Source organism: Camelina sativa, chromosome 3, assembly GCF_030686135.1.
Source record: "Camelina sativa cultivar CO46 ecotype springtype chromosome 3, ASM3068613v1".
Lineage (NCBI taxonomy): Eukaryota > Viridiplantae > Streptophyta > Magnoliopsida > Brassicales > Brassicaceae > Camelina > Camelina sativa.
The window spans coordinates 11,948,594-11,973,788 of NC_141882.1; the positions used below are offsets into that span (position 1 = coordinate 11,948,594).

Sequence of the window (25,195 nt, forward strand, 5' to 3'; positions counted from 1 at the left end):
TCATCAGTAAAAGAATTAGTTATCATTTCATTTTTTCCTCTTCTTATTAATCCTTTGTCTCTCTCTCTCAAAACAAAAATGAATCATGAAGAAGCTAAAAAAGAAGTGAAGCAAGAAGAAGAAAGCAATTCAAACAATATTCAACATATTCATAGTGAAGAAGAACAAGAAGTCAAGAACTTTCAACCGCTTCAAAGAGAATCGAGGAGTGTTTATTGGATTCACGATTCCAACTCTAGGGACATGCGTCCATTTGATTTGAATAAATTATTCTATAAAGATGTAGGAGAGATCCATCCGGAGAAGGAAATCAAAGACACTATATTAGCTATGCTGAAGATTTATTTTCCTAGATTTTATTAGTAATTTTGGTTTGTTTCTAAATTTCTCTCGTCTGTTTCCTACTTCTATGGTTTCTTTTGTTTATTTTATTCCTTTGTTTCTTTGGTTTCTCTTATTTCTCTCCTTCTTGTTATGAACGTGTGTTGAGAAAATATGGTAATCAATTCAGTTTAAACAAAATCCTTTTGTCAACTACTAAAATTTGCCGATAAAACAAAATCTTACAATATAAAATAGATCTCGAGATGGATAAGATAATAATTTTTAAAAAAGCAACAACTCAATTATCTAAATAATTTAGTACATCTTGAATTAAAATAGGATCACAAGTAATTTGTGAAGGTAAACTAAATTCTTTCTCCAAGATGGATTTCTTCATATGTGGGATTTTATACTTATTTGATCCTTGGACTTTCATAATTTCTCGCATGCATGATTGCAAAGTCACAAAAATCCGGTTCACCAGATATGGAGGATATTCATAAAACGTAACTTCCACCGCAGAAACAAGTTCTTCAATCGTCTTTGGGCACACCTTGTGTTGTAGTGTCTGAATGGCATTAAAAAATCCAAGATCTAAAATATTCAAGTCGGGTGAGTTTGGTGGTTGACACATCAAACGGATATCAAAACCATGATGAGAAGAAGCTGCACTAAAATCCTCATCCCTTGGATCAACGTGGGTTCTTGCATTATCCTGTTGAATAAATATTGTTTTCCCAAAATCTTCTTGTGGCCATCGTTCACGAATTCTTGGAAGAACTTTTCCAATGAGAAAATCTTTTATATTTTCTCTCTTGATGGAAGTCATGGGCTTTAACTCCAAAGTACCCGCCTCTTGATTTCTACTACGTCTTTGAGCTGGTTGCATTGTAACAAACGGGAAAACTCCTATTTTTCTTGAAAATGTCTCATTTCCATTGTTATCAAATCTTGGACGAGCCATGGCAGCTAAAAACATTACCTTGCCGATGTAGTTTTTACTTTGACATGTATGATATGGCTCTTCTTCACTGGGATGCAAGTAATAGTTTTCTGACCTTTTTGTCATATAAAACCATTTTTCATCGATATGCACAACATTATGCATATCAACAAACTTCGGATGACCGAGCAAAGTAGTTCTGTCGAGCATGGAGAGACAAAATTGCAGTCGAGCTCTCATGTTGTTTTCCGTCAAACGTGGCTTGATGGCATTTGAATGTCGTTTAATGAGCCCTCTTTTTAGACATCGCCACAACGTCGTCCGACTAATTTTCAAAGCAGCCGCCAATGACCATAAAGTTTTCCGTCGATTGAATGGAATATCAACAATTCGATCAAGGTCAAACACAATATTCTTCCCACCACATTTACCCTTTCTCTTATGCGAGACATCAACAACTTCACCATTAGGAATATCTTTAGCCAGCTTCCAAATTCGTTGTACAGTTAGCAACGGTACGGGCAGTAAATTAGCAACTTCTCTTGTATGGGTCCTCTTCAATGTTCCATTGTTGCTTCTTTCCAACAAAGCATGGTAAACCTTTACTCTTTCACCATCTGTCATTTCTTTCCTACGAACATGAGCTTCTTGAGGATTTTCTAATATGGTTTCTCCTGTCACAATATTTCAAAAAGAACAAAATATGTTATAAATAAAATCATAATCCTACTAAAATAAATAACATGATTCATGTCTTCAAAATTAAATATCTCCTTAAAGTTACTAAAAACATTAAATACTTTATGACATGTATATAAAAAAAATTGAGCAATATAATAAATAAATTTACTAAAAATAATTTAATAAAAATACCTGAAGTAAACTCTCTTGGACTTCTATTCAAATCAAACAAAATATTTTGCTCATTATTTTGAGGTGATAAATTTAGATCAAAACTATGAAAAGCCATTTTGATGATTTGGACTAATGGTTTAAATCTATGTCAATATATATAGAATGTTAATGGAACTAAGTTATTTTGGTTTTGGCTCCATTTTATTTTTTCAGTTTTTTTGAGTTAGGTGACTTTGGCTCCATCCTAATTTTTTTGTTTTTGAGTTAAATAATTGTGGCTCCAAGTTTAAAAATTTTAGTTACTCTAGTTTGGATGTTTAGGAGTTAAAAATTTGTGATAAATGAAGAATATGAAAGGTTCACGTACATGGGTAAAAATGTTTGCATGTCTTTACTTTTTTCTTTTTTTTTGTTAATTCTTCATTTGAGAAGAAAGTGGGAAAGTAGAAATATGAAAGATTCACGTATATGAATCGAAATGTTTGTTAATTTTTCACTTGAGAAGAAAGTGAAAAAGTGGGAAGGTGGGAAAGTGAAAAAGTATTAAAAAAATAAATCATGAGATTGTCATAAATAAAATAAAAATCATCAGAAAAATAAATTAATCATATATGTGACCTTAATCATAAAGAATAAAATGTAGAAAGAGACTATAATTTCTACAGAGAACATTTAATTTTTAATCGTTGGAACTCAAATAAACCCAATGATGGTTTTTTTTTTTGATGACTAGGAAACTCATTTATGTGACCTTTATTTTTGGTCAATAATATTAATAAATATGTAGACTCGAAATGATGTTTATGGTTAAGTTGATTTTATCTACGTGTCGTGTTTGAATATATATATATATTCAATCAATCAAGAAATGCTTTTCTTGGAAGTAATCTAATCATTGGGGTTTGACTAAGTAAACTAGTAGTATAGACTTACAATTTTATTGCGTAGCTCGTTTGCTTGTGGAGAAACACGTTGGGCTTATATAATTTGTGTTCTTCTATTTGTTATATTTAAGAATCGGGTTCAGTGTCAGTTAAGAAACCTAGCCCTTGTTGTGTGCATTTTATCTTGGGCCATGTCTTTATGTAGTCGATTGTAGAAATGATCAAACCTTTTATGAATCTCTAGTGGACATTTATTTGATCTCTCGTCTGTTCGAAGAAGAAAAAGAGTGAAGTAAGAAAGGTTAACACCGCAATATTTCGATCATTGAATTGGTGATCATCGCTCGACAACTACACCTGAATCCTCGTAACAAAAAAATATTAGTTCAGTCGCTATAAGACCATAATAGCAACAACATAACAAATTTGATTCCGTTGAACTGACATGTAAAGGCCTAACCAGTGCATAACAACAACCCGGTTAACAATTTTTAAGAGAGAATCTCAAGTTATGAAACTAAGTCGACTCCTAATGCATGACACCACATAAGATACATAAAACAAGAAAAGCAAAAGACAAATATATATGTATATCGCTCCGCCACAAACCCATCCTGTTAATCACTTTTTTCTAATTTCAAAGTTTTCAAACTAGCCGTTTTAAGTAACTAAAACTCTTTATTAGTACTAGTAGTAGTGAATTATTTCTTGTCCTTGTTTTAAACTTTGAGATGTGATGGGAAATGATGTCAGCCCCGTGGCCGACAATTACGCAGCTGATTTTTCTCCGAATCCAAGAACAAACTAGAAACCCCTATTCGATGATTCCCCTTTCCCATCGAGCTTTTCCCCGTTCCTAGTAATCATTTTTTTTTTTTGGTTTGCAGCATAAATTTTCTTACCTTTTTTTTTTTTTTAATTTGATCTTAAGTTGAATAGAACAAAAACATACAAGCTATTCATTAAATAGGCATTGCAATAGTATAAAACTCTATCGTTAAACTAGCGCCTGGACGCTTTCATTTGTGGCTTTTAATATTTCTCTGTGTTCATTCAATGAGTTATGTTATCTAATGGAATCACATGACACTCTAGTCATTTGCAAGCTTGTATAAGATCAAAAACTAAATCATCTTGAAAAGCTAGTAGTACTATTTTATTCAAACGAAACTTAATCAAAGTCGCTTAAAAAGAGAGATAAAGAGAATACATCATACTTAAAATCCAAGCATTTTAACTTAAGAAAAAAAACTAGCTAACATTAAAATTCCAACGCACATAACTCTCTCTCTCTCTCTCTCTCTCTCTCTCTCTCACTCACTCACTCTTACACTCTTCTTGAACACGAGATTAATCATAACACAAACACGACGACGTAATCAAGAAAGTAACCAGAGGGTTCATCTTCATTTGGGGCAAGCCGGGTTAAAGGCAAATGGACCGACGTTAAAGATACCGTAAGGCAGCTTGTTGATCACCACCGTGGATTTTCCTGGGCTTCTCTCAGGCTTGAGCACAGCGCCGACATCTCCACCGAAGAGCTTGGAGACTTTGTTGCACTTGTAGTCCTTTGATTTCACCAAATACACACGGCATCCTCTGAAACCGTAGTTAGTCACCGTCTTCGGAGCCAACAAAAAGAAGTATCCGTTCTTGTCTGTTGTCGCCTCCGAGATTATGTTCTTCTTGCTCTTGCACACTAGTCTCACAGTAGCACCTGCACGAACCATAAAGAAATAATATATAATTAATACACGTTAGATCTGTTTTTTGAACTAATGGGAATAGTTATATGCTTTTGGGAAGTAGTGAAATTGATGGGCCAGACTGTAAAAAACAGTGACTGATGAGTGCAGAAGTGTACATAGTCACTCTCTTTTATTTTATTTTTACCTCTTTTCGAAACATTGACTAGTTACGTACCAAAAGGTCCCACTTGTAACGTTTAGAAATTTGAATTATTATTATCGAAGTGTGCGTCATGATTTTTGGTATGAAATACGTATTATTCTATAGACAAATATACGTATACAGTACTGAATGAATAAATGCGTATGCAGTGGTATGAAATACGTATTATTCTATAGACAAATATACGTATACAGTACTGAATGAATAAATGCGTATGCAGAGCGGCAGGTTGAGTTGTTTCACACGATTATTACTATTACTGAGGTATTTATTTGTGAGTGTATGAAATAATTAACGAAAGTGAAAGATAATAAATATAAAAAATGGTTCAAACCTTCGACGGGTTTAGCGCCTGTGAGTGAGTCGAACGCAGCGTATTTGCAGCTTTTGCAGAAGACTGTACCACGAACGGCCACTAGGCTACGGTTGAACTTAGGCGGGTACACCGGCGGCATAACCGGTGGCTTAGCGGGAGGAGAAACAGGTGGCTTAACCGGGGGCTTAGTTGGGGGCTTCACTGGAGCTTTGGTGGGAGGGTAAACCGGGGGCTTGACCGGAGGTTTTGCTGGTGGGGAAACTGGTGGCTTAACCGGGGCTTTAGTTGGGGGTTTAACCGGAGCTTTGGTGGGAGGGTACACCGGGGGCTTAACGGGAGGTTTGGTTGGCGGGGAAACTGGTGGCTTAACCGGAGCTTTGGTTGGGGGCTTAACTGGAGCTTTGGTGGGAGGGTAAACTGGGGGCTTACCCGGAGCTTTGGCTGGTGGAGACACTGGTGCCTTAACCGGGGGTTTAACAGGTGATTTGGCCGGTGGATGAGGGTGTGGGTGAGGGTGGTGGTGATGGGGAGGGTGTGGGTGGTGGTGGCCGTGGTGGTAAGGAGCCGGCGCAGGAGCTAGAGAAGGGGTTTGAGACACATGGTTCAGTTCTTCAGTGAAGGCAGAGGAAGTGAAGCACCAAAGTGCTACAAGACTCAGTAATACACTCTTACCTACGAACCCCATTTTTTTTGTTTGGTTAGTGATATGAATTGTGATTATGAAATGGGTCTATATATAGGAGAGAAGGTTCACGACTCTAGGTGTCATCAAATAACTCTTTATTTATTTATTTTTTATTTTTATTTTGTAAATAGTAAATCAAAAACTATCGAAATGAGTTACTCCATTATTAGTTACTTTTTTACTCCACATTAGCCACTCTTCTTATTATTTGTTTTTTTTGTTACTCCTTTGTTCTACTAGACATAGACACTCTAGATTGAAAAATTTAAAGCATATGCATTGGATATTTCTCACAAAAGTTTCTCAATTAAAAAAGAAATACTAAAATATAATATAATAATTTTTTGCAATGAGAGTTGAGAACTATTCTCATTTGATAATCTTTAAGAAATTTTCTCCGTAGAAAAACTTTTACGATAAAAATATATTATTTGATAAAAAATTATTATTTTATATTTTATTAATTCTTTGGTTAATGAGAAACTTTGTGAGAAACTAACCAATGTATATGGTTAGCTCATGGCTGAACCCAATGTGTTAAAAAGATCTTGACACCCATCTAGAAAACATTTAGAATAAAAGACTCGGTGTGAGATTTAGATCGTCTATGTCAAGTTGTAGTATTTTTTTCTTGATTATTCTTGTTATATATATGTAATAAATATAGATTCCCTCTATTAGAATAGTTGATGTTTTAATTTGTTTTTTATCATAAAGATGATTTTCTTTAGTGTATTTATTATTTTTAATGCATTTTTTATTTTCAAAACCAAATAACTATTAAACGTTTTTACCTTTACAATACATAATTCAGTTCCATGTATGCATGTAAGTAAATGACAAGAACAAAATAACTGGTGATCCATCTACACAAAACATTATTGGATACTTTAACAAAAGTAATATATTGGAAGAATATAATATTTAGAGAAATTGTTTTATAGCGTGAATCATTGTAATGTTGAATATGAATTTTCATTTTAATTTGTTTTGCGTCCTTTTTGTTTTGTCATGATATCAAAGAAAGCACTTTTGTTTTTGACATGATGATATCAAAGCAATTACATGCAAAAGTTTTTGATAATTTATGTGTGGATTTAGGAAAATCAATGTATTGATAGCTATTTTAGTTGCAGAACCAGAGTCTAAGAAAGTACCAACTCATACGATAATATCATATTAGCGGGAGATGTGTTTCATGTATGATCGAGTAAATTAACTTTTCTGATATTTAAGCATCAGAAATGTACTTAATAATGGGTTTTGCCAAAAAAAAAAAAAAAACAAACTCTGTTTTGAAAGTAGTAGAACATTTTGATTGGAGAGCATTGTTGGACAGATTAGGCCACCCTTCTACAAAAGGTATTTTGCAAATGTCCTACTAAACATGAAATTTTTAACTATCTATTTCTATACGTTAGTAGCCGTGAAGTGAGTTTGCCATTAGTTACATTAATTGTGATGAATGCATGGAAACCACATTTTATGAAACTCTGATGTTGTTTTAACTAATTTCTTACAATATATTACTGATGACATCTTTTGGAGACTTTGAGCGCAATTGCTGCGTTACGTTGCACATGTTCCTCAATTGCTTAAAATAGATTTTTTTTTGTTTTTTTTTTTTTTTGTATCATACATCAACAGGTAACTCCAAAAGTTCTACGCAGACAACTAGCTAGGATCAGTTGCCGATAAACATGATAATAAGTAATACTAAGACAACTCTGTAATACAAATATCACCCATCTCTTAACTAGCCACCATGCTCAAATTTAAATCCATTATTATTAAGAAAACTTTTTCTCAAATAGTTAGAACTGTTACGTTTAGATATTTTTCCTTTACCTGTCGTTTTGTTTGAATTGTTTTTGTTCTTTTCTGTATTAAATTAATGTTAAATATCTAAAGCGATTCACGAAAAAGGTCCAAACCCACCATTTCTTTCTACAATGATCAATAATATTCACGAACGGGGGTAACTTGAATTATTAACGTTGCGGGATAACTATGTTTTGTCCGGATAGAGACATGTCATGTTACATTTTCGCGTTACCTGCAAAAGTATGGGAAATATGATAGACCCACCCTATCATTATTATTATTTTTTTAATTTTCAAATTAAAACCTATCTTTGGATGCTTTTGTCTAACGTTTCGCTATAGATCATACAACACAATTATGAGCCATAATTGTTTAAATGTTTAAATCGGAAAACGCGAAGATGTGTATCATTACGTTTACAATGTAGACTAATCATTCTTCGTTGGAATGATTCTCTTTGCTTTTATGATTTTACTGAATTTAATAAAAACAATAAATACGTCCGTAAAAGTATGCATCGTGAACTTACCACATTTTCCTCCAAAAAATATGGCTACTTTCGTGCTAGTCTTTGTCCTTATATTTTTTGTATGGAGTATAATTTTTCGTTAGTGTATAGGATAGTATCATAGTGTTATAGTTAGATTTATCAATGTCCGACATGATTGTCGGATCTTCACAACATCAACGAAGGGTTAAGTTCCACAGCAACACAATTTCCTATTCTAACAAAAATAATCAAACAATTTTCCATTGAGAATCTAGTAAGTTGATTGACAAAAACATTTGGAATCGGTTAAGCACAATATGAAGTATGTATGTGGCATCCAAGCTTGGTTTGCATCTAGGCAAACGATGGATCATCTTATTTGGGAGTTGTTTTTACGAAATTTTTTTGAAACAATTTTCACAGCTAAACACGCCCTACAACCAGCCACAACAACAAAACAACTTTGAAATTAAACCGATAGAGAAACATAAACAAACAGCTTTAAAGATTGAACCACATAACGAAAACTAACTGTCTATTTACAATCTCCACCGTTGAAAAGCAAGCTTTAAATATCCCGGAGCTGCCCACAAAGTTTTGTGACGATCAAATTCAAAGTGCGATGAACGATCACAAGTTCACAGCCCATATATACACACTTGTGAACGTTCATACATTGTTTCATAATCCACACATGACATATACTATTACATTGCACATTTAATGTCTAAATCGAAATTCCACGCTTCCTACGTTTTTATGTTTAGGAGCTTGAGTACTTGGGAGTTGGAATCCATTATAATTTAATGAGACTATGATTTGAAAAATGGGGTAATAATTAATAAATTTTAATGTCAATGGCAATAAGTTCACCCACTCGGAGTAGTACTACTTTTTAAAATATTAAGGTTAGTTAGTAATTTATATTCCTAAGTTATACTAACAGTGTTATGCTTGTGCAAATTTGTATATTTACAAGACTAACGAGGTTATATATTTATGTAGGAGGTTTAAGAATGATGATTTCAATCCAAATGTGTAATTTTTTGAATTAAGAAATTTTACTTTCTCCTAATTTATACTAGTATTAATCTAAAAAAATACTACTTTTTAATGTTGCATTAATATCCAAGCGCTATAAATGTAGAATTATTTTACGGTTTGTTGTGCATAGATCTAGATGTCAACTATTACGACCGAATAAAATTTAGTCAACTAGGAGAAGGATCCTATCTATTACGTAGTAATTAGTGAAACAAGCTCACGTAGTCACGTGAAATTCTGCAATCATCCTTCGGAGCAAAGCGAGGAGCCTATCCCGGAGAACACCAACGATTATTAAATTTGAACATCTATTTCCCATATATATATATATATATATATTTTTTTTTTTCTATTTCCCATATTTAACTTTAAATCGAATATATATGCATGGGATTTTTCATTTTAGTGCGATCGTGTTATATCCAAGATCTATAGCGTAAGTCCAATGAGAGAGAGAGAAAAAAGGAGTCAAATCGTAACTTGGTATGCATTCTGGTCTTCTACTCACTTGCATATTTTTACTCAGGATCAATTGGGTATTGGACTACCTAGACATGTAATGTCATAAACCATATCAAATTTGACTTATAAGTATTATTGATATGAAGGTTGTTTTTGTCATGTAAAATTGATTGTACTCAAGAAACCATATAAATATTTTGACTGTACAATTTATTATAAAATATCATTGAATACTGTGTTACTCTGTTACAACTTACAAGTATTCAATACGTGTTGCATGAAAGATTTTATCTCTATTTTGGGGTTTCTATAAGGTTTGGTATTCTCATTAACTGGGTATTTCTGACACGGCTAATTGTCCCAGGTTGGTTGGGTTTGGAGTATTAAAGTAACTAAATTGGGCTATCTAATTAGAGAGTAGGGGCTATCGTTTGAAGAGTTCCGATGTACTTTCAGTTTTAACAGTACAATGGTAATAGTTTTGGGCTTCGACTAGAATTCAGGCTTGGGTTAGAGCGTCGGACTTACAAATTATATGTTTAGGGGTTAGTGTTAGGGAATCAAGTTTGAGAAATTAGCCGAATAACTTATTTTATGGCATGTCCAGTGGTAGTTGCTCTTAGGAGTACTCTTTATTAAAACTGAAAAGTAATCATAAAAGAAGAAAATATTTGAGCAACGTTCCTTCTACAAGAACCGGAAGAAACGATTCTTTGGACAGAAAGGACATGTGTCCATTTCTAATAAGGTAATTTTTTTTTAAATTTTTTATTTAAATATATAGTAGTATTAAAAGAAAATAATTAAAATATATTATTCGTAGAAACGAACGAGCTTTGCTGCCGTTGTAGATGGTCTTAGTTTTCTAATTGTGGAAAATAATATTTCTCTTATCTTTTCATCACGTGCAAGGCATGACAATCTTTTCAAGTAACATAATTTTTAACCAAAAAAGTACTTCCAAGTACAACAATAATAAACTATACACAATATAATTTGACAACAGTAACATATTATTGACAAAACATATTCTTCAATTTTTGTTTTTAGTTTCCACACAAGCTTGTTATTTAATTTTGTTTTCTTTCATAACTAACACCGTACAAGTTAGCTATGAATATATATATATATATATATATATGAACTTAATGAATTAGTGAAGTTGCGCTATGTTTGTTTTGTTGTGGTCTAAGTCTAATGAGCCTATTCTAAGTATTTTTATGTTTAAAGCCAATTCTTTTTTTAACCCATTAGCAAAAAAGACTCAAAAAGGTTTATGAAAAGTTCAAATTGTGAACTTCTTTGGTTTATAATTAAACTCGGGTTAACCATCAAAACGTCTTTTAACAAAGTTATGCCCATTATAACATATACTGTATATATATATACATGTCTAAAACAAAACACCTGCTTCATTGGCAACGGAGCATGGCATAATCGTCTATCTGCATAATCACTCAAAATCCAACGTTATTAGAGTCCAATATGTTCTACATCGGTTCGGATAATTTTTTTTCCGATAATATATAAAAGATGTGAGAACTCTCCGCTTATGAGTTAGTTTAGTTTTTGGATTAATAAGTTAATCAGTACCCATGATTGGTCCAACAAATTTCCCTCAAAAAACAGTTTTCCACCGGTGTGACATGCATGTACGCTTCTTTCAATGTGATATTTCCGAAATCTTAGGTTTGCATGTACGCTTCTTTCAATTGCGCGGTTCTGTTTGAACCGTTTCGTCCCACCCACATAGCAGGAAGACTTATATATTAGAGCATTTGCATTGGTGTATGAATGGGTTGTCCGATGCAATTAAATGATTTAATTTAAATTTAAATTCGACATATATCGAAGGAACGTTCCTTCATAGGGGACATTTATTTCTCCGTCCTTCGTTACACGTGTCTGGGTGTGAGATGTTTGTGTTATTTCTCCGACTTGTTTTGCCCGCAAAAGCATCCATTCATTTGCTTATCTCATGTCAATGTCAATGTCATCTTTCTCCTTTGTCTCTCTCACTTTCTTCTTCCTTCTTCTCGTTTCCTCATCATCTTCATCATCTTCATCATCTTCATCGTCATCTTCCGATGACATCTCCGAGTTGTTCGAGGACTGGTGCCAGAGACATAGCAAAACTTACGGTTCAGAAGAAGAGAGGCAACACAGGGTTCAAATCTTTAAAGATAACCACGACTTCGTTACCAAACACAATTTCATCGCTAACGCTACTTACTCTCTCTCTCAATGCCTTCGCGGATCTGACTCACACCGAGTTCAAGACCTCTCGTCTTGGACTCTCTGTTTCTGCGCCGTCGTTGGTAATGGCTAGTAGTAAAGGGAAGAGTCTGGGTGGTACCGTAAAGGTTCCAGATTCTGTTGATTGGAGGAAGAACAGAGCTGTTACTAATGTCAAAGATCAAGGAAGCTGCAGTATTTTTATTCTATCTTTTGTTGTGAGACTTAGAAACTTAAGATTGGATTAAAGATCAAGACTTTGGAATCTGGAACTTAAGATTAGATTTAGATCGGAGAAAATTCTCAAACTTTAGAATCTTTGAGGATGCAGGTTTCATCTTCTGTGGTTACTTAGTAGTATGTTACAGGAAGACCAATCGTGGCAAAGTTTGTCACCGTAATCTAATTTTGCATCTCTTTTACGCTTTTTGGACTTTTTTTTGGAGTATAACTTTTCTTTCCTTTTCCATGTGTAATTATGGTTGAGAGTATTATACTGATTGAACCTTTTCGGAAAGTGTAGAAGCAATTATCATGTGTCTTCTACTCTTCTTATATGACAGTTACTGTTTGATTCAGTGACAAATGTTGGAATTTTGGTCAGAAATAGTAATGTGTTCTCTCAGATGCATCCACCATGTTGTTTATTTGAGTGGATGATGATGTTCTACTACATTTATAGGGGCGTGTTGGTCGTTCTCTGCTACTGGAGCTATGGAGGGAATCAACAAAATTGTTACAGGAGATCTCATCAGCCTCTCCGAGCAGGAACTCATTGATTGTGACAAGTCCTATAATGATGGCTGCAATGGTGGTCTCATGGATTATGCTTTCCAATTTGTCATAAAAAACAAGGGAATAGACACAGAGAAAGACTATCCTTATCAACAACGCGATGGCACCTGTAAGAAGGATAAGGTATCGGTTTACTTTCTCCTTGTTTAATTTCTATACCTTGTTTGTGTCTTTGGTCTTTGACATTCACTAACGTACATGAGTCTCTTTTGTTATGTAGTTGAAACAGCGGGTTGTGACAATTGATAGCTATGATGGCGTAAAAACAAATGATGAGAAAGCGTTAAAGGAGGCTGTAGCGGTTCAGCCAGTTAGTGTCGGCATCTGTGGAAGCGAGAGAGCGTTTCAGTTATATTCTAGTGTAAGTTACAAGATTAGAGATACAGACCTACTATATTCTCTGAATGTTCAACGTTTCCTTGTTTGAAAATTTACCTTTTGGTGCAGGGAATATTTTCTGGACCGTGTTCGACATCATTGAGTTTATCAAGTAGTTTATCAATGGTTCATAGTGCTCCTATCAAAGATAAGGTTGAAACTGTTAGGCCAAGTGATACTCCTCCAGGTGAAGTAGAAAGACTCATCTCTAAAAAGGAATGTCATAAAGAAAATAAACCTGAAAATCAAAACAGTCTGACAGCGGTTAATTCTGTTAGAAGTAAAGATTCAGAGATTAGATGTTTATGTTTTTTATCTTTCATGTTTTAATTGTATGTTTTTTTTTTCAAGTTTTTGCAACTTTGTAATTTTCTTATGTTTTTAATGTCAATGTTATATGTTTTATTTAAATTAAAACTTTAATATGTTTTTACTTATTAATTTAAATAATTATTTTTTTTAATTAAAAATAATATTATTTTTTCTAAGGGACCAACTGTAAGGGACATCAATGCTTATACCAAACTTAAGAAACTCTCAAAATAAGATTAATATATTTGAAGGACCAAAAATTGTCCTACACCAATGCAGATGCTCTTAGAGTACAAAATGTACCATGAATGTCCGTCCTTTGTCAACAAATATTTTATCATATTATAAAATTATTTGATAAATCTCCAAAATTGATAAAAAAGAAAACATATCTCCAACCAATAAAATAAAGATTGTTTGCTAATAAGATGTTAAAATATCTTCCGGCTTATAAAACTCAAAACGAATCTTCAGTACACTATTGAACATAAATGATAATTTCTCTTAATTAAAAAACTTTTTAACAAAAACAATATATGGATATGAATCTCAAATGGGGGTAAATCTCAGATGATGAAATATAATATCTTCTTTTCTTTCAATCTCTCTTCTTTGTATAGCCCAAGGCCCATTTTCACAAGGGGGTACCTATATGAACTTCCACACTACATCACCACACAATGTCGTCAAAGCTCACTCGATCATCGAGTGAACCCACGTGCGGATAATCCACAGATGGCAACGAGGACGCGGCTTGATGGTGCTGATGATCAACGGTGAGGCCCATGAGATCGTTAGGGTTGGGATAGTGATCGTTTAGATTTCCGATGAGCATTGCAATAGAAGCTTCTTCTTCGTCTCCTGGCATGAAATCATACATTATCTCTTCGTAGTGGTTCATCTCGTTCACTTCCATCGACTCAACTCCTCTTCCTCCATTTTGTCTTCCCGGCTTTGTAACAGCGAAGTACTTTAATAAGAACAAGTGAATAGATATTACACACACACAAAATCATAAGTCATAACCAAACCAAATTAACCCAACAAAAGGAAAATTATAAACTCGACGTAACTTAATGTTATCATTGACAGGAAAAGGCCAATAAAAGGGCAGTGAAGTTTTTGTCTGTATGCTTAACAAACTGAATTCAATGACTACTTTTCAGATTTCCAATTTCAGTCTACTAATTAATAAATTTTCAACTTATTTTTGTCTTTTTTATAATAATAATAATTAAAAATATAGGGGAAAGGGAGTTAACAAGAGAGTGCTCACGAGATTCTTGCTTTCGTCCTCGTATATTGTTAAAGTATCTCCCGACTCTACTCCATTTTGCCTCACAAATTCTCCTTTAGTTATGACCACAAAAAATAAAATAAAAAAATCCATATAAGTAAAAGAGTAGTTTTACATGAATCAATAGTATTATATACTTTTTGAAATGATATTGAATTCCTTAATTTACCTGTGTTTTCGAGGACATACATTCTGCTCTTGTTATTGGACCAGAACCTATGGCATTAATACAAGCTTTAAGTCTTTCTAGTCGTAAAATTATTCGCTATTTGATAAATAAAAACAACTCGAAATCTAACAAGAAGTCGTAACAAAAAAGTGATGAGACTAACTTGTATTTGAAAGACCAAGACTGCAAAGAGAAAACATCTCTCATCTCTAAAACGATTCCTTCTTTATCAGATAACTTCGGAAGCTTTCCTTCGGCTTCTCTCTGCAGTACATAGCCATATAAACGTCTTTCTTACTTAGAAAAATAACAACGATCGATATGACCATTATCATTAAAATAACTTTAAATTAATGTTTAATTTAAAACCAAGATATGTAGAACCTTTTCCATGATGTTTTTTTTTTCACTTTCCCATGCCATATAATGGTTTCTCGAGGTAAACCATTTAAGAGAATACATTTAATAGGAAAGGCATATAGACGACTTTCCATTTTCTTCAACCCCGTAATTTAAAATAAACTCATTTTCACATCTTCATCTTAGTTAAATTTAAATGCATAGCAAAAATTGTGTGCCATACATAAATAAGTTCAAACTTAAACTAGTACAATTCATATATACACTACACGCTAATGTAAAAATTCAAAATATAAAATTACGTACGGAAACCAAACTAATTTTATTATATACTCATGTTTCATACTCATCTTGTTTTTCGTGTGATTACTTTAAATAAAGACGGAAAAACTTATTATTGGTTAGACAAATACTACTATATATTAGTATGAAAATGAAATGTGAAATAAATAATTGCATAATGAGAGAATCTGTGGCCACAATGATTTTTGTGCTATGTTCCACAAAATCTTATTGATAAAATGGTGGTAGTCAAATCCTATACACTATAATGAAATGTTGAGTTATTTTAAAAACGAAGAAAAATAATGAAAACAAAACGAACAAATTTCTGAGTGAACTGAATTGAAAGAATTTACATACCTTTGGGAGAACTATCCTCCCAAGTGCCCCAACATCGCTGTTCTTCAAAAGCTTCACACACAAAACCCTAAGCTTCTACAACAACCAACAATCAATTTTTTTTTTATTATAAAAAATGTATCGTAGAGACAAATATAAACCCAAAACCGTATAAATTCAAAATTTTGGACCAGTAAAAACAAAACCTTGTTATCGAAAGTGGAGTGAGGGTAGAGATCTGTTCTCACAGGGATCTGCACATTATTTTTCATGTTAAGCATCATTACCTGTCTCTTTGACTCAACCACCTCATCTGGACTAGAATTAGGGCTAGAGTTGTTTCTTGATCTGATCATCGCGTTTTTCCTGTTGATCCTGGCCATCTTCGTCGGATCAAGAAACAAGCCACCTCTTTCTGTTCTCAAACAAGGATTAGGATTACTAACCAAAGAACAGAACTCACTTCCGGGTTGCGAAACCGGGATCTGAGGAAAAGCATCGGATGAGTAAAGCAGTTGATGAGGATTCATCACGGCTGCCATCTGCTCCACCGGGTAGGAATACAACAAGTGATGAGGCTCAGCCTGATGATGGTATAAAGTAGGCATCGTTGTTATGTGCGAGAGATTGTTGTTAGCATCCATAGCGAATTCTTGGACAGAGTTTGCGTTAGAAGAGGAAAAGGGAAAGAAGTTATCCATTTTTCCCGGGGGGAGAGAGAGATATGAATGTGGGGCAAGAGAGGTCGTTGGGGAGATTGATTAGGAGAGAGCGAGTGAAGGAGAGACAGATGTTGAAAAAAACACAAAAAGAAACGAGTCAAAATGTTGCAGATGGTTCGATGTTGCAGCTTATGGGGATACCCATCTCACCACTCACACAAGGAGAGAGATATGAATATATAAGGGCTAAGACATATACATACATATGTATGTGTGGCGCCAGATTGTGTTTGAATGTATATAAATGGTTTTTATGGCACAGAAGACCACGAGAAGCTCATTGGCTGTTTGTGTTGTTTTTTTCTGAGAGATAGATAAGACTCTTTTTATTTATTTTTGAGTTGCCTGGCTCTCATCCTTATATTTACTCTGTTAAATGTAATCCTTAATCTAAAGTTTTATACTAATATATTTTTTTTTTTTTTAGTTCAAACAATGAAAAAATGAATCTTTGCAGCTTTAGTAATTGGTTTGAATCGTTTGATAGTTGGCATATTAAACTTTGAGGAAACTCAATTAACAACCATTCATGTTTCGTCAAATATAAATTTACTCCCCATTAATATTCTTGTCGCTTGTACATATTTTAGAAAACGGTTACTTATTATAATAACCTTAATTTAGAAAACTTTTGAATTCAAAGAAGAAAAAGACAAATCCATTTACTTTAGAAATGATTTAATATTTACATATTAAAATTTTAAAGTTACCAAAAACTTCATAAATTGTTACTCGTATTTGGTTGAAACTCAATTAATCGTCATATGTACCTTTTTATAAACATACTTTGGGAAAAACTTTCTTTTCGATATATAAATAAATTACTAAAATTTTAGATTTCGAAATTAAATTTTGTGGATATATATATTCTAAATCTAATTATTCGGTTGGAACAATATATATATATATATATATATATGTGGCATATTGCAAAATGTCATTGTATTTAAATTAATTTAAGAACTAAAAAAAAAAGCAGATATCTTATTATATAAAGTTTAACTCACCAGATCGTGACATATGTTAATTTTAATGAAGAGAGATTAAAGTTAAAAACTCAACAGATCATGCCATGTGTCAGCTTTAACGATTAAATATCCAAACTAGTAACTCATCAAATCTTGACACATGTTAGTTTTAACGATCAGAATTCACATATCAAAGTTAGTAACTCATCAGATCGTAACACATGTCAATTTTAACAATCATAAATCATAGTTTTCAAGCTTGGTAAAACGATGCATAAGATAATTGTAATATTTTTATATTTTAAAAAAACTTTGTTAACCCTAAAAAGAAAAGGATTGTAAATACACCCTCTATATAAGCAAATAGATGATGACATATTTATCTGCAAACAAAATAATTTCGACTAGCTTTGTTTTTCTTGATAAAATTTTATTCTTTGTTTTTTATTAACCTTTTTGTTTGACACATCATCATTCCTCGAACGCAATTTGTTTGTTGTCTAATCGAAGCAACCATATAAATAGATTCCTAGATATTACCATGTGTATTCGTCGTCGTTTCTTTGAATTTTGTTCGTTTCTCAATTTCATAATGCATACTACGCAATCTTTGACTTTGAAGTGTTAACACAATTTCTTATGCATAATAACTAAGGTTTTTGGGATTAACAAATTTTTCACGGTGTTATTATTACTTCTATTAATTTGTAGGGCATGTAGCATAAAAAAAGGATGAATACACAAATGCAAGATAACAACAGAGATTATATATCACTAGATCAACTAAACAGAAAGCGTTCTTATCGTCGAACGATAATACGTCTTGCAGGAAAGTGGGAAGCAAGAAAGTTTTAAAAACACAATAAGCTCATTGGAATAAATTTTCTCATAAAATAGAAAAAAAGATTTAAGGAAAATGTACAGAAAATTATTAATTCTAAAAAATATAAATAATCACTTCTATATAAACATAGATCGTCTCATATTATTCATCTAACAAAATAATTTATTCAAAAATATTGTTTTCAACTTTGTTCTATTGGTCGAAATTTTCTAATGGAAAAACAAATTTTCCATATTTTTTAAACCAAAATATACTCGTACTTTCTACTTTTTCATTTTGGAGTAGGTAAGATTGATATGTTCACAAAAAAAAGAGGGAAGATTCATATATGCATCTTCTTTTTCTAATACTGTATTTTAAGTTTTATTGTAGTAGTTTTAGATTGTTTTATTTAATTTATATTTTCATCTTTGAATTACTTGAGATTCATATATTATTGTGCTTATAATTTTATATTATTTCATTAATTATGTCAAATTATTTTTTTTCTAATTTCTCAACTTTGATTGGTTTGTCATAGACCTTTTTTGTGTGCCAACATAATTGTTACCATTCGTTCAATCTCAAAAGGAGATAAAGATGAGAAAGTCATCAACCTATTGGTTGGATAAAATAGGCTAATCAAACACAAGCCTACAAACATAAATATATTGAAAAAACATAAATCGTTGTTGATAGATCCATAGGAGCTTGGAGACAGAGGCTACATAATGATGTGTCAAAGAAACTTCCATGAAATTCATTGGGAAATTTAACATTAGTTACTATCAAAAGATTTTGTGACGTTGGAAAATGGTCTTTAGTTTCATTGGTTGTTGGAGCAAGCCACTTTGAGATAGCTAAAAGAAGTGAACATGTTCTTTCCACATATGTGGAGGGCAGAGCCGAGGTTCTCTCTATAGCGGAGAAGGTTGAACACAAGGTTATTTTCCCAAGGGAGGAAGACAGGGGAGGTTGGACGCAAGGTTATCTCCCTAAGGGAGAAAGGCAGAGCGAAGGTTATTTCCATAAGGGAAGAGGACAGAACCGAGGTTCTCTCTATGGTTACTCATACACTATTGTTATGTATTCAAAATGTTTTTTGAGCCAACAATTTTAGTGATTAAAGAAAATATGAAAAAGTGAAAGTAAAGAGACATATAATAGGTGGTGGTAAATAATATATTTGTAACATACAGTATATCTAGGTGTAAAAAAATACATTTTTAATGGTAACATATATAAAAGATTTCTATATAGATATAAATCATTGTATTATAGCAATTTTTTTGAATAAATAATGTACAATAAATTTTAACATGTTTTTATTAAATGTTATTTTATTTACAAAATTTAAACCCGCAAATCGGACGGATCCTTATCTAGTTGCTTTATAATAAATATTTTCATAATTATTTAACAGATTTGATTTATTATTTCAGAAATATTAGAAAACAATAATAAACTATTTAATTCATAAAAATTAATTTTATACACAATATTCTCTATGTAAACAATACTAAGTGTATAAGGTGAACTATTCATATTAAAATTTACATCTACAAATAAAATATAAATAAAATTTTTACCTTATTCCTTATTTTTTTGGTTCTACACATATTACCTAGTTTCAACATGCACTAATGTTTACAAATTCGAATGTAATTTAACCTATATAAAAAAGAGAATTTCCACCTATAAGAAAAACTTTGACAATATACATATACATAATCTAATTGTAAATTAATATACTAACATGTTATACCAATTACTACAATGGTGTTAATATTAACACCAATCACGAATGTAAATTTGGTATATTAACATCTCTAAACACGATCGCATCAATTTGTAAAACCAGATCATGAATATATACAGTTTTTTTCTAGAATTTACAGAATATATAATTAACAAATTTTGATATTATACCTAAACCAAAATAGTGGTACCGACTACGAGTAAAAATCAGAGTATGAAGTTAAGTATATTAAATATATAAAATTATATAATGAAGAAAAGAAATATTATTTTTACTATTATTTAACAAATCCAAATTTACGTAAATATATACCTGCACTGTATAGCGTGAGTCACTATCTAGTATATAATAAGCTTGTAGTTGATATAAGTCTTGTAACCTTTGATATTTTTTTCAATTTTTTTGTACAAATTATTATATTTTTTGCCCATGTACTTTATGAAACATATTACAATATCATAGAATAGTATAAATCATAACTTTAATCATCAATGCTAAAGTGGCCAAAAACAAAGTTTTTAACAATGATCCATGTTGACATTTTTCTTGGTATATGTTTTTGTTTAATATTGCTAAGAAAAAATATTGTTAGATTATATATGTCGACGAAAATATTAAATATGTCGCCGAAAATATTAAATATCTTTGGAGTTTAAAAATCCAAAAGAGAAAAGCAAAAGCCCAATAGAGGGTAAAAAGGCAATAAATGCTGTTTTAAATTATAGAAAACTAATTAAAACCATGACAATACAAACAGAAAAAAGCAAAAACACAATTCAATGAATTTAATAAGAGTTCCAGATCAACTCTCAATCCTAAACCCGTAATAGTGAATTGTAACAACCCGTCTTGTGGACCCCACTAGCTCACTGCTAGCTGCCCCAACAGACCATCTGTGGACCCCGCTAGCTCACCGCTAGCCGCGTAAATAGACCCCAAGTTGGCCCTGAAGGGCATCGATCCTAACTCCTCACTGTGGATATCCCAATCCACCTGTAGGTTATTGGTGCGCCAGACGTTCCTTGAACCCTGGTCCCCACCCTTTAACAACCTTCCTACAGGTGCCACCAATTGATCTGTGGATTGGGATATCCACAGTGAGGGGTTATGATCGATACCCTGCAGGGCCAGCTTGGGGTCCATTTGGGCGGCTATCGGGGTCCACGGACGGTCCGTTGGGGCAGCTAGCGGTGGGCTAGTGGGGTCCACGTGACGGGTTGTGATCCCTGGTGCGCCAGGCGTTCCCAAACTGGCCCTGCAGGGCATCGATCCTAACCTCTCACTGTGAATATCCCAATCCACCAGTAGGTTATTGGTGCGCCACACGTTTCTTGAACCCTGGTCCCCACCCTTTAACAACCTTCCACAGTGAGGGGTTATGATCGATGCCCTGCAGGGCCAGCTTGGGGTCCGTTTGAGCAGCTAGCGGTGGGCTAGCGGAGTCCACGGACGGTCCGTTGAGGCAGCTAGCGGTGGGCTAGTGGGGTCCACGGACGGTCCGTTGGGGCAGATATCGGTAGACTATTGGGGTCCACGGGACAGGTTGTTACATGAATAAAGCTAGCCACAAAAGATAAATGAGCCTATGGATCGGGAATGTATTTCTCTTGAGTTAGTTTTGTTAATCACCATGTTCTGTTTCAGTGTTTTTTTGACCAATGACTATTACGCATAGGAGGGTGCCTTTTGTGTTTAACAAGTTGATGAACAGTGTGTCTTTGTGTGAGAATCTCTTGAAATCACTAACAATTATTTTTAAAATCTCACCAAATCTCATCAAATCACAAATTATTAAAAAAATAATAACAAATCCACCAAAATATCTTAATCCCCACTTAAATCTCCTAAAATCCAAATTATCATAAGTCCCACGAAGTTATCCAAAATCATTATTTGAATCAGAGAAAACCTATTTAATTTTTCTATATTCACTACAAGAAAACACGCCTTTTGCGAGGACGAGTTGCGACGGATTACAACCCTCGCAAATTTGCGGTGGATTTGCAAGGAATCTGCAAGAAACTAAAAACCACTACAAAATCCCTCGCAAAATTTCGAGGAAGAGAGTCGTCGCAAATCCGCATCTCAATATTGCGACGATTTTGCGAAAACATAATCCATAGCAAAATTGCTATGGACATGCGAGGGAATTGCGAAAGCCATAGCAAATCCATTGCTAAATTAGGAAATTATTTTTTTAGAAATATTACAAAACTTAATATAATTACTTTGAAATACATTTCAATGTGTTCATAAAGTGAATTATTATGAACTACACTACTAATACATTACTATTAATAATTAAAAAGATGAGAGAAAAGAGTATAATGATACTTGAAAGTTAATTTTACTAATTTTTAAAATTATTTTGATGGTTTTTATAAATAAGATATTCAAAATTTGCGACAAATTTGCAACATATTTGCTAGATATATAGCAAATGCGTCGCAAATCCCTCGCAAAACACTAATTGTAGCTATTCCCTCGCAAATGACAACTTCAAACCCTAACCCCTAAACCCTAAGTCCTAAACATTAAAGACTAATAACATTACTATTAATTATTAAAAAAGATGAATCCAAGACTTATAATCATAAATAGGGCAGTGCAACACAAAATTGTTGGAGAATTAGAAAATTTTGGAATATTTGTCTCAATGTAATGAACATGTATATGATATAATGTAGAAGATAGTTAATGATTGGAGCAAGATGCAAAATTAGACAATTTTGTAAAGTTTGATGATAGAGAAGGATATGATGAGCTGATTGGACCTTATAATATACTTGCAAGTTCATTTGACTAATTTTTTAAAATTATTTTGATGGTTTTTGTAAATTAGATATTCAAGGTTTACGACAAATTTGCGAGTAATTCGCTAGATGCATAGCAAATGCGTCGCAAATTCATTGCAAAACACTAAAACCATAGCAATTCCCTCGCAAATGACAACTTTAAACCTGATCCGAAACCCCTTATGACTAATTACAATAATTTTAATGACTAAAAAGGTGAATCCAAGATTTATAATCAAAGATAGGGCACAAATGCCAATTTCAAAACCTACACCCTAAATTAGTCGCAAATCCATCGCAAATTTCTCAAATCATAGCAGTCCCTCGCAAATGACACTTTAAACCCTTTGAACCTTAACCTATAGACTAATTACATTATCATAAATGATTAAAAAGATGAATCTAATGTTTATAATCAAAGATAGGGTATAAATGTCAATTTCAAAACCTAAACCCAAAAGACTCTGCGAGGGATTTGCTATGGTCTCTCGCAATTCTCTCCCAAAGTCTGGAAATATTAATTACCTATTTTTATATGGTTGCTAGGGATTTGCGAGGGACCATAGACCCTAACAATATTTGCGAGGGATTTGCGACACAATGTTTTTCTATATAAGTAGAAAATCTAGTTTGACCGTAGCTCAAACCTCGACTAATCCACAGCAAAAAAAACCCTAGTTCCCTAATTCTTCTCTTCTCCGATTTCTTCTCTCTTCTCCGATCTCTTCTGTCTTTTCCGGTGAGTCTCCTCCTCTTCTCTCAGGTCCGGTTAACCCTTCTCGAACCCTTCTCCTCCTCTTGTCTCAGATCCGACTTGATCTCTTCTCTCTTTAACGGTTAAACTCGATCTCTTCTCTCAAGGTCTGATAAGTCTCCTCCTCTCCTCTTCTATCTATTTGTAGTTAGAAAGATGACTTAGATTAGGGTTTCAATTCAATTTAGGGTTTTAATTCGATTTTAGGGATTCGAATTTGGGGATTCAATTTGGGGTTTAGGGTTATGATTCGATTTGGGTTTTAATTCGATTTTAGGGTTTCAAATTTGGGGATTCAATTTGGAGTTTAGGGATTCAATTTAGGGTTTTGAATTTAGGGTTCTAATGATTTGGGGGGTTTTTATTGAATTTGATTTGGGGGTTTTTACTTAATTCTAATCAGATTTTTGTTCTGCTTTCAGATGTCTTCAAGAGAGCAACACGGTTCGGTAAACCAAAACGTTTACAGAAGATTCATCTCTTCTCAAGGTTTAACTCCTCCAATCTGTACTCAAAGGACAACTTCTGCTTCTGCTCATCCCCAAAGGTTACCTTCTCCCGCTTCTTCTCAAGGTACATCACCGGCAATGCAGGATAATCTACATGGAATCTCTCCGGCGATGCCTGATGATCCTCCTCAGCAATCAACTTCTCGTATATCTCCACAACAATCATTTTTTACTTTGGGAGAGTTACTTGCAAGTCCCAGACGTGCTACCTTACCGAAACTAGATCCTAAGCGACCTCCGGGTACCCTCTGGTGAGACTGTTTCAAAGTATCTTCTTGTGTCTAATTTTTTTTTTGTATTTTCATAGTACCTCATTCGATTTATCCTTTGCTTTGTATGTTTGACCAGGACCCTTATGTGGCTTCTACTGTCCGGGCCATTTTTAAAAGAGATTTCAAACATGCTCATGCCAATTGGACCCAAACACCAGGTCGAGTTATAAATCGGTGGTTTGAAACTTTTGCGGTAAGTTTGCTTTGTGTTTGATGTGTTTTAAATATAGATTTTGTGTTTTAATTACTAATGCATGTGATGTTTTTTGAAGCAAACAAATAACTGGGACCCGTCCATCAACGGAAGAGTTAGAACCGAGTTTGAAACCAAGTTGAATAGTCGGATGAGTGATCAAGTGTCTCGGTGGAAGGGTAAGTGGAAGCGAAAAGGTGATGAAGCAATGCCGCAGTGGCTTGATCCTACATTATGGGAAGACTTGGTCAAGTTTTGGCTTGGACCAAAGTCAGAAGCAAAGAGTATCAACAGCCGTAATGCTCGGTATAGTGATCCTGATGGCACTGGAATACACAAACATCGATCTGGTCAGGCATCTTTTAAAGCCCGAGCACGAAAGCATGTAAGTATACCTCTTAAAGTTACTTATTTAACACTTGTTTATTCACTGTTTATAAGCATTGATCATTGTCTAATCAAATACTTGTTTCATAACTCTTGTGTTAGTCTGAG

The 25,195-nt window shown here is 33.4% G+C and overlaps 4 protein-coding genes across 7 annotated transcripts; 1 reads left to right on the top strand and 3 right to left on the bottom strand.

The window, feature by feature from the left end:
• Nucleotides 1-622: 622 nt before the first annotated feature.
• On the bottom strand, nucleotides 623-1,891 carry LOC104778919 (uncharacterized). Its single transcript, XM_087507266.1, has one exon. The coding sequence runs from the start codon at nucleotides 1,889-1,891 to the stop codon at nucleotides 623-625; it is 1,269 nt and encodes a 422-aa protein (XP_087363392.1).
• A 2,249-nt stretch (nucleotides 1,892-4,140) lies between these two features.
• LOC104776885 (non-classical arabinogalactan protein 31-like) lies at nucleotides 4,141-6,136 on the bottom strand. Its single transcript, XM_087508875.1, has 2 exons — nucleotides 5,252-6,136; nucleotides 4,141-4,723 (listed from the first exon to the last, which is right to left on the bottom strand). Exons 1-2 carry the CDS (start codon nucleotides 5,916-5,918, stop codon nucleotides 4,413-4,415), a joined length of 978 nt encoding a protein of 325 aa, XP_087365001.1. The 5' UTR covers nucleotides 5,919-6,136; the 3' UTR covers nucleotides 4,141-4,412.
• Nucleotides 6,137-11,534: 5,398 nt separating this feature from the next.
• On the top strand, nucleotides 11,535-13,557 carry LOC104776886 (cysteine proteinase mucunain-like). The gene is made up of 3 exons (XM_087508876.1): nucleotides 11,535-12,891; nucleotides 12,989-13,129; nucleotides 13,216-13,557. The coding sequence occupies exons 1-3, from the start codon at nucleotides 12,688-12,690 to the stop codon at nucleotides 13,474-13,476; spliced, it is 606 nt and encodes a 201-aa protein (XP_087365002.1). The 5' UTR covers nucleotides 11,535-12,687; the 3' UTR covers nucleotides 13,477-13,557.
• Nucleotides 13,558-13,939: 382 nt separating this feature from the next.
• LOC104776887 (B3 domain-containing transcription factor LEC2-like) lies at nucleotides 13,940-16,953 on the bottom strand. 4 transcript variants are annotated; one of them, XM_087508877.1, is made up of 6 exons: nucleotides 16,193-16,953; nucleotides 15,927-16,001; nucleotides 15,088-15,188; nucleotides 14,925-14,971; nucleotides 14,735-14,808; nucleotides 13,940-14,410 (listed from the first exon to the last, which is right to left on the bottom strand). In XM_087508877.1, exons 1-6 carry the CDS (start codon nucleotides 16,604-16,606, stop codon nucleotides 14,129-14,131), a joined length of 993 nt encoding a protein of 330 aa, XP_087365003.1. In that variant the 5' UTR covers nucleotides 16,607-16,953; the 3' UTR covers nucleotides 13,940-14,128. The 4 variants fall into 4 exon arrangements, with proteins under 4 accessions (XP_087365003.1, XP_010499347.1, XP_010499346.1 ...); XM_010501045.3 differs by having other exon boundaries at nucleotides 13,940-14,428; XM_010501044.3 differs by having other exon boundaries at nucleotides 16,112-16,953.
• Between the last annotated feature and the right edge of the window lie 8,242 nt (nucleotides 16,954-25,195).

Coding starts and splice junctions, on each gene's coding strand:
- LOC104778919 (XM_087507266.1), bottom strand. CDS start 1,891: ATGACAGATGGTGAAAGAGTAAAGGTTTACCATGCTTTGTTGGAAAGA.
- LOC104776885 (XM_087508875.1), bottom strand. CDS start 5,918: ATGGGGTTCGTAGGTAAGAGTGTATTACTGAGTCTTGTAGCACTTTGG. Junction 4,724..5,251: donor AGGCGCTAAACCCGTCGAAG/GTTTGAACCATT, acceptor TGGTTCGTGCAG/GTGCTACTGTGAGACTAGTG.
- LOC104776886 (XM_087508876.1), top strand. CDS start 12,688: ATGGAGGGAATCAACAAAATTGTTACAGGAGATCTCATCAGCCTCTCC. Junction 12,892..12,988: donor GCACCTGTAAGAAGGATAAG/GTATCGGTTTAC, acceptor TTTGTTATGTAG/TTGAAACAGCGGGTTGTGAC. Junction 13,130..13,215: donor CGTTTCAGTTATATTCTAGT/GTAAGTTACAAG, acceptor CTTTTGGTGCAG/GGAATATTTTCTGGACCGTG.
- LOC104776887 (XM_010501042.3), bottom strand. CDS start 16,606: ATGGATAACTTCTTTCCCTTTTCCTCTTCTAACGCAAACTCTGTCCAA. Junction 16,002..16,111: donor ACTCCACTTTCGATAACAAG/GTTTTGTTTTTA, acceptor TGGTTGTTGTAG/AAGCTTAGGGTTTTGTGTGT. Junction 15,189..15,926: donor GGAGGATAGTTCTCCCAAAG/GTATGTAAATTC, acceptor TATGTACTGCAG/AGAGAAGCCGAAGGAAAGCT.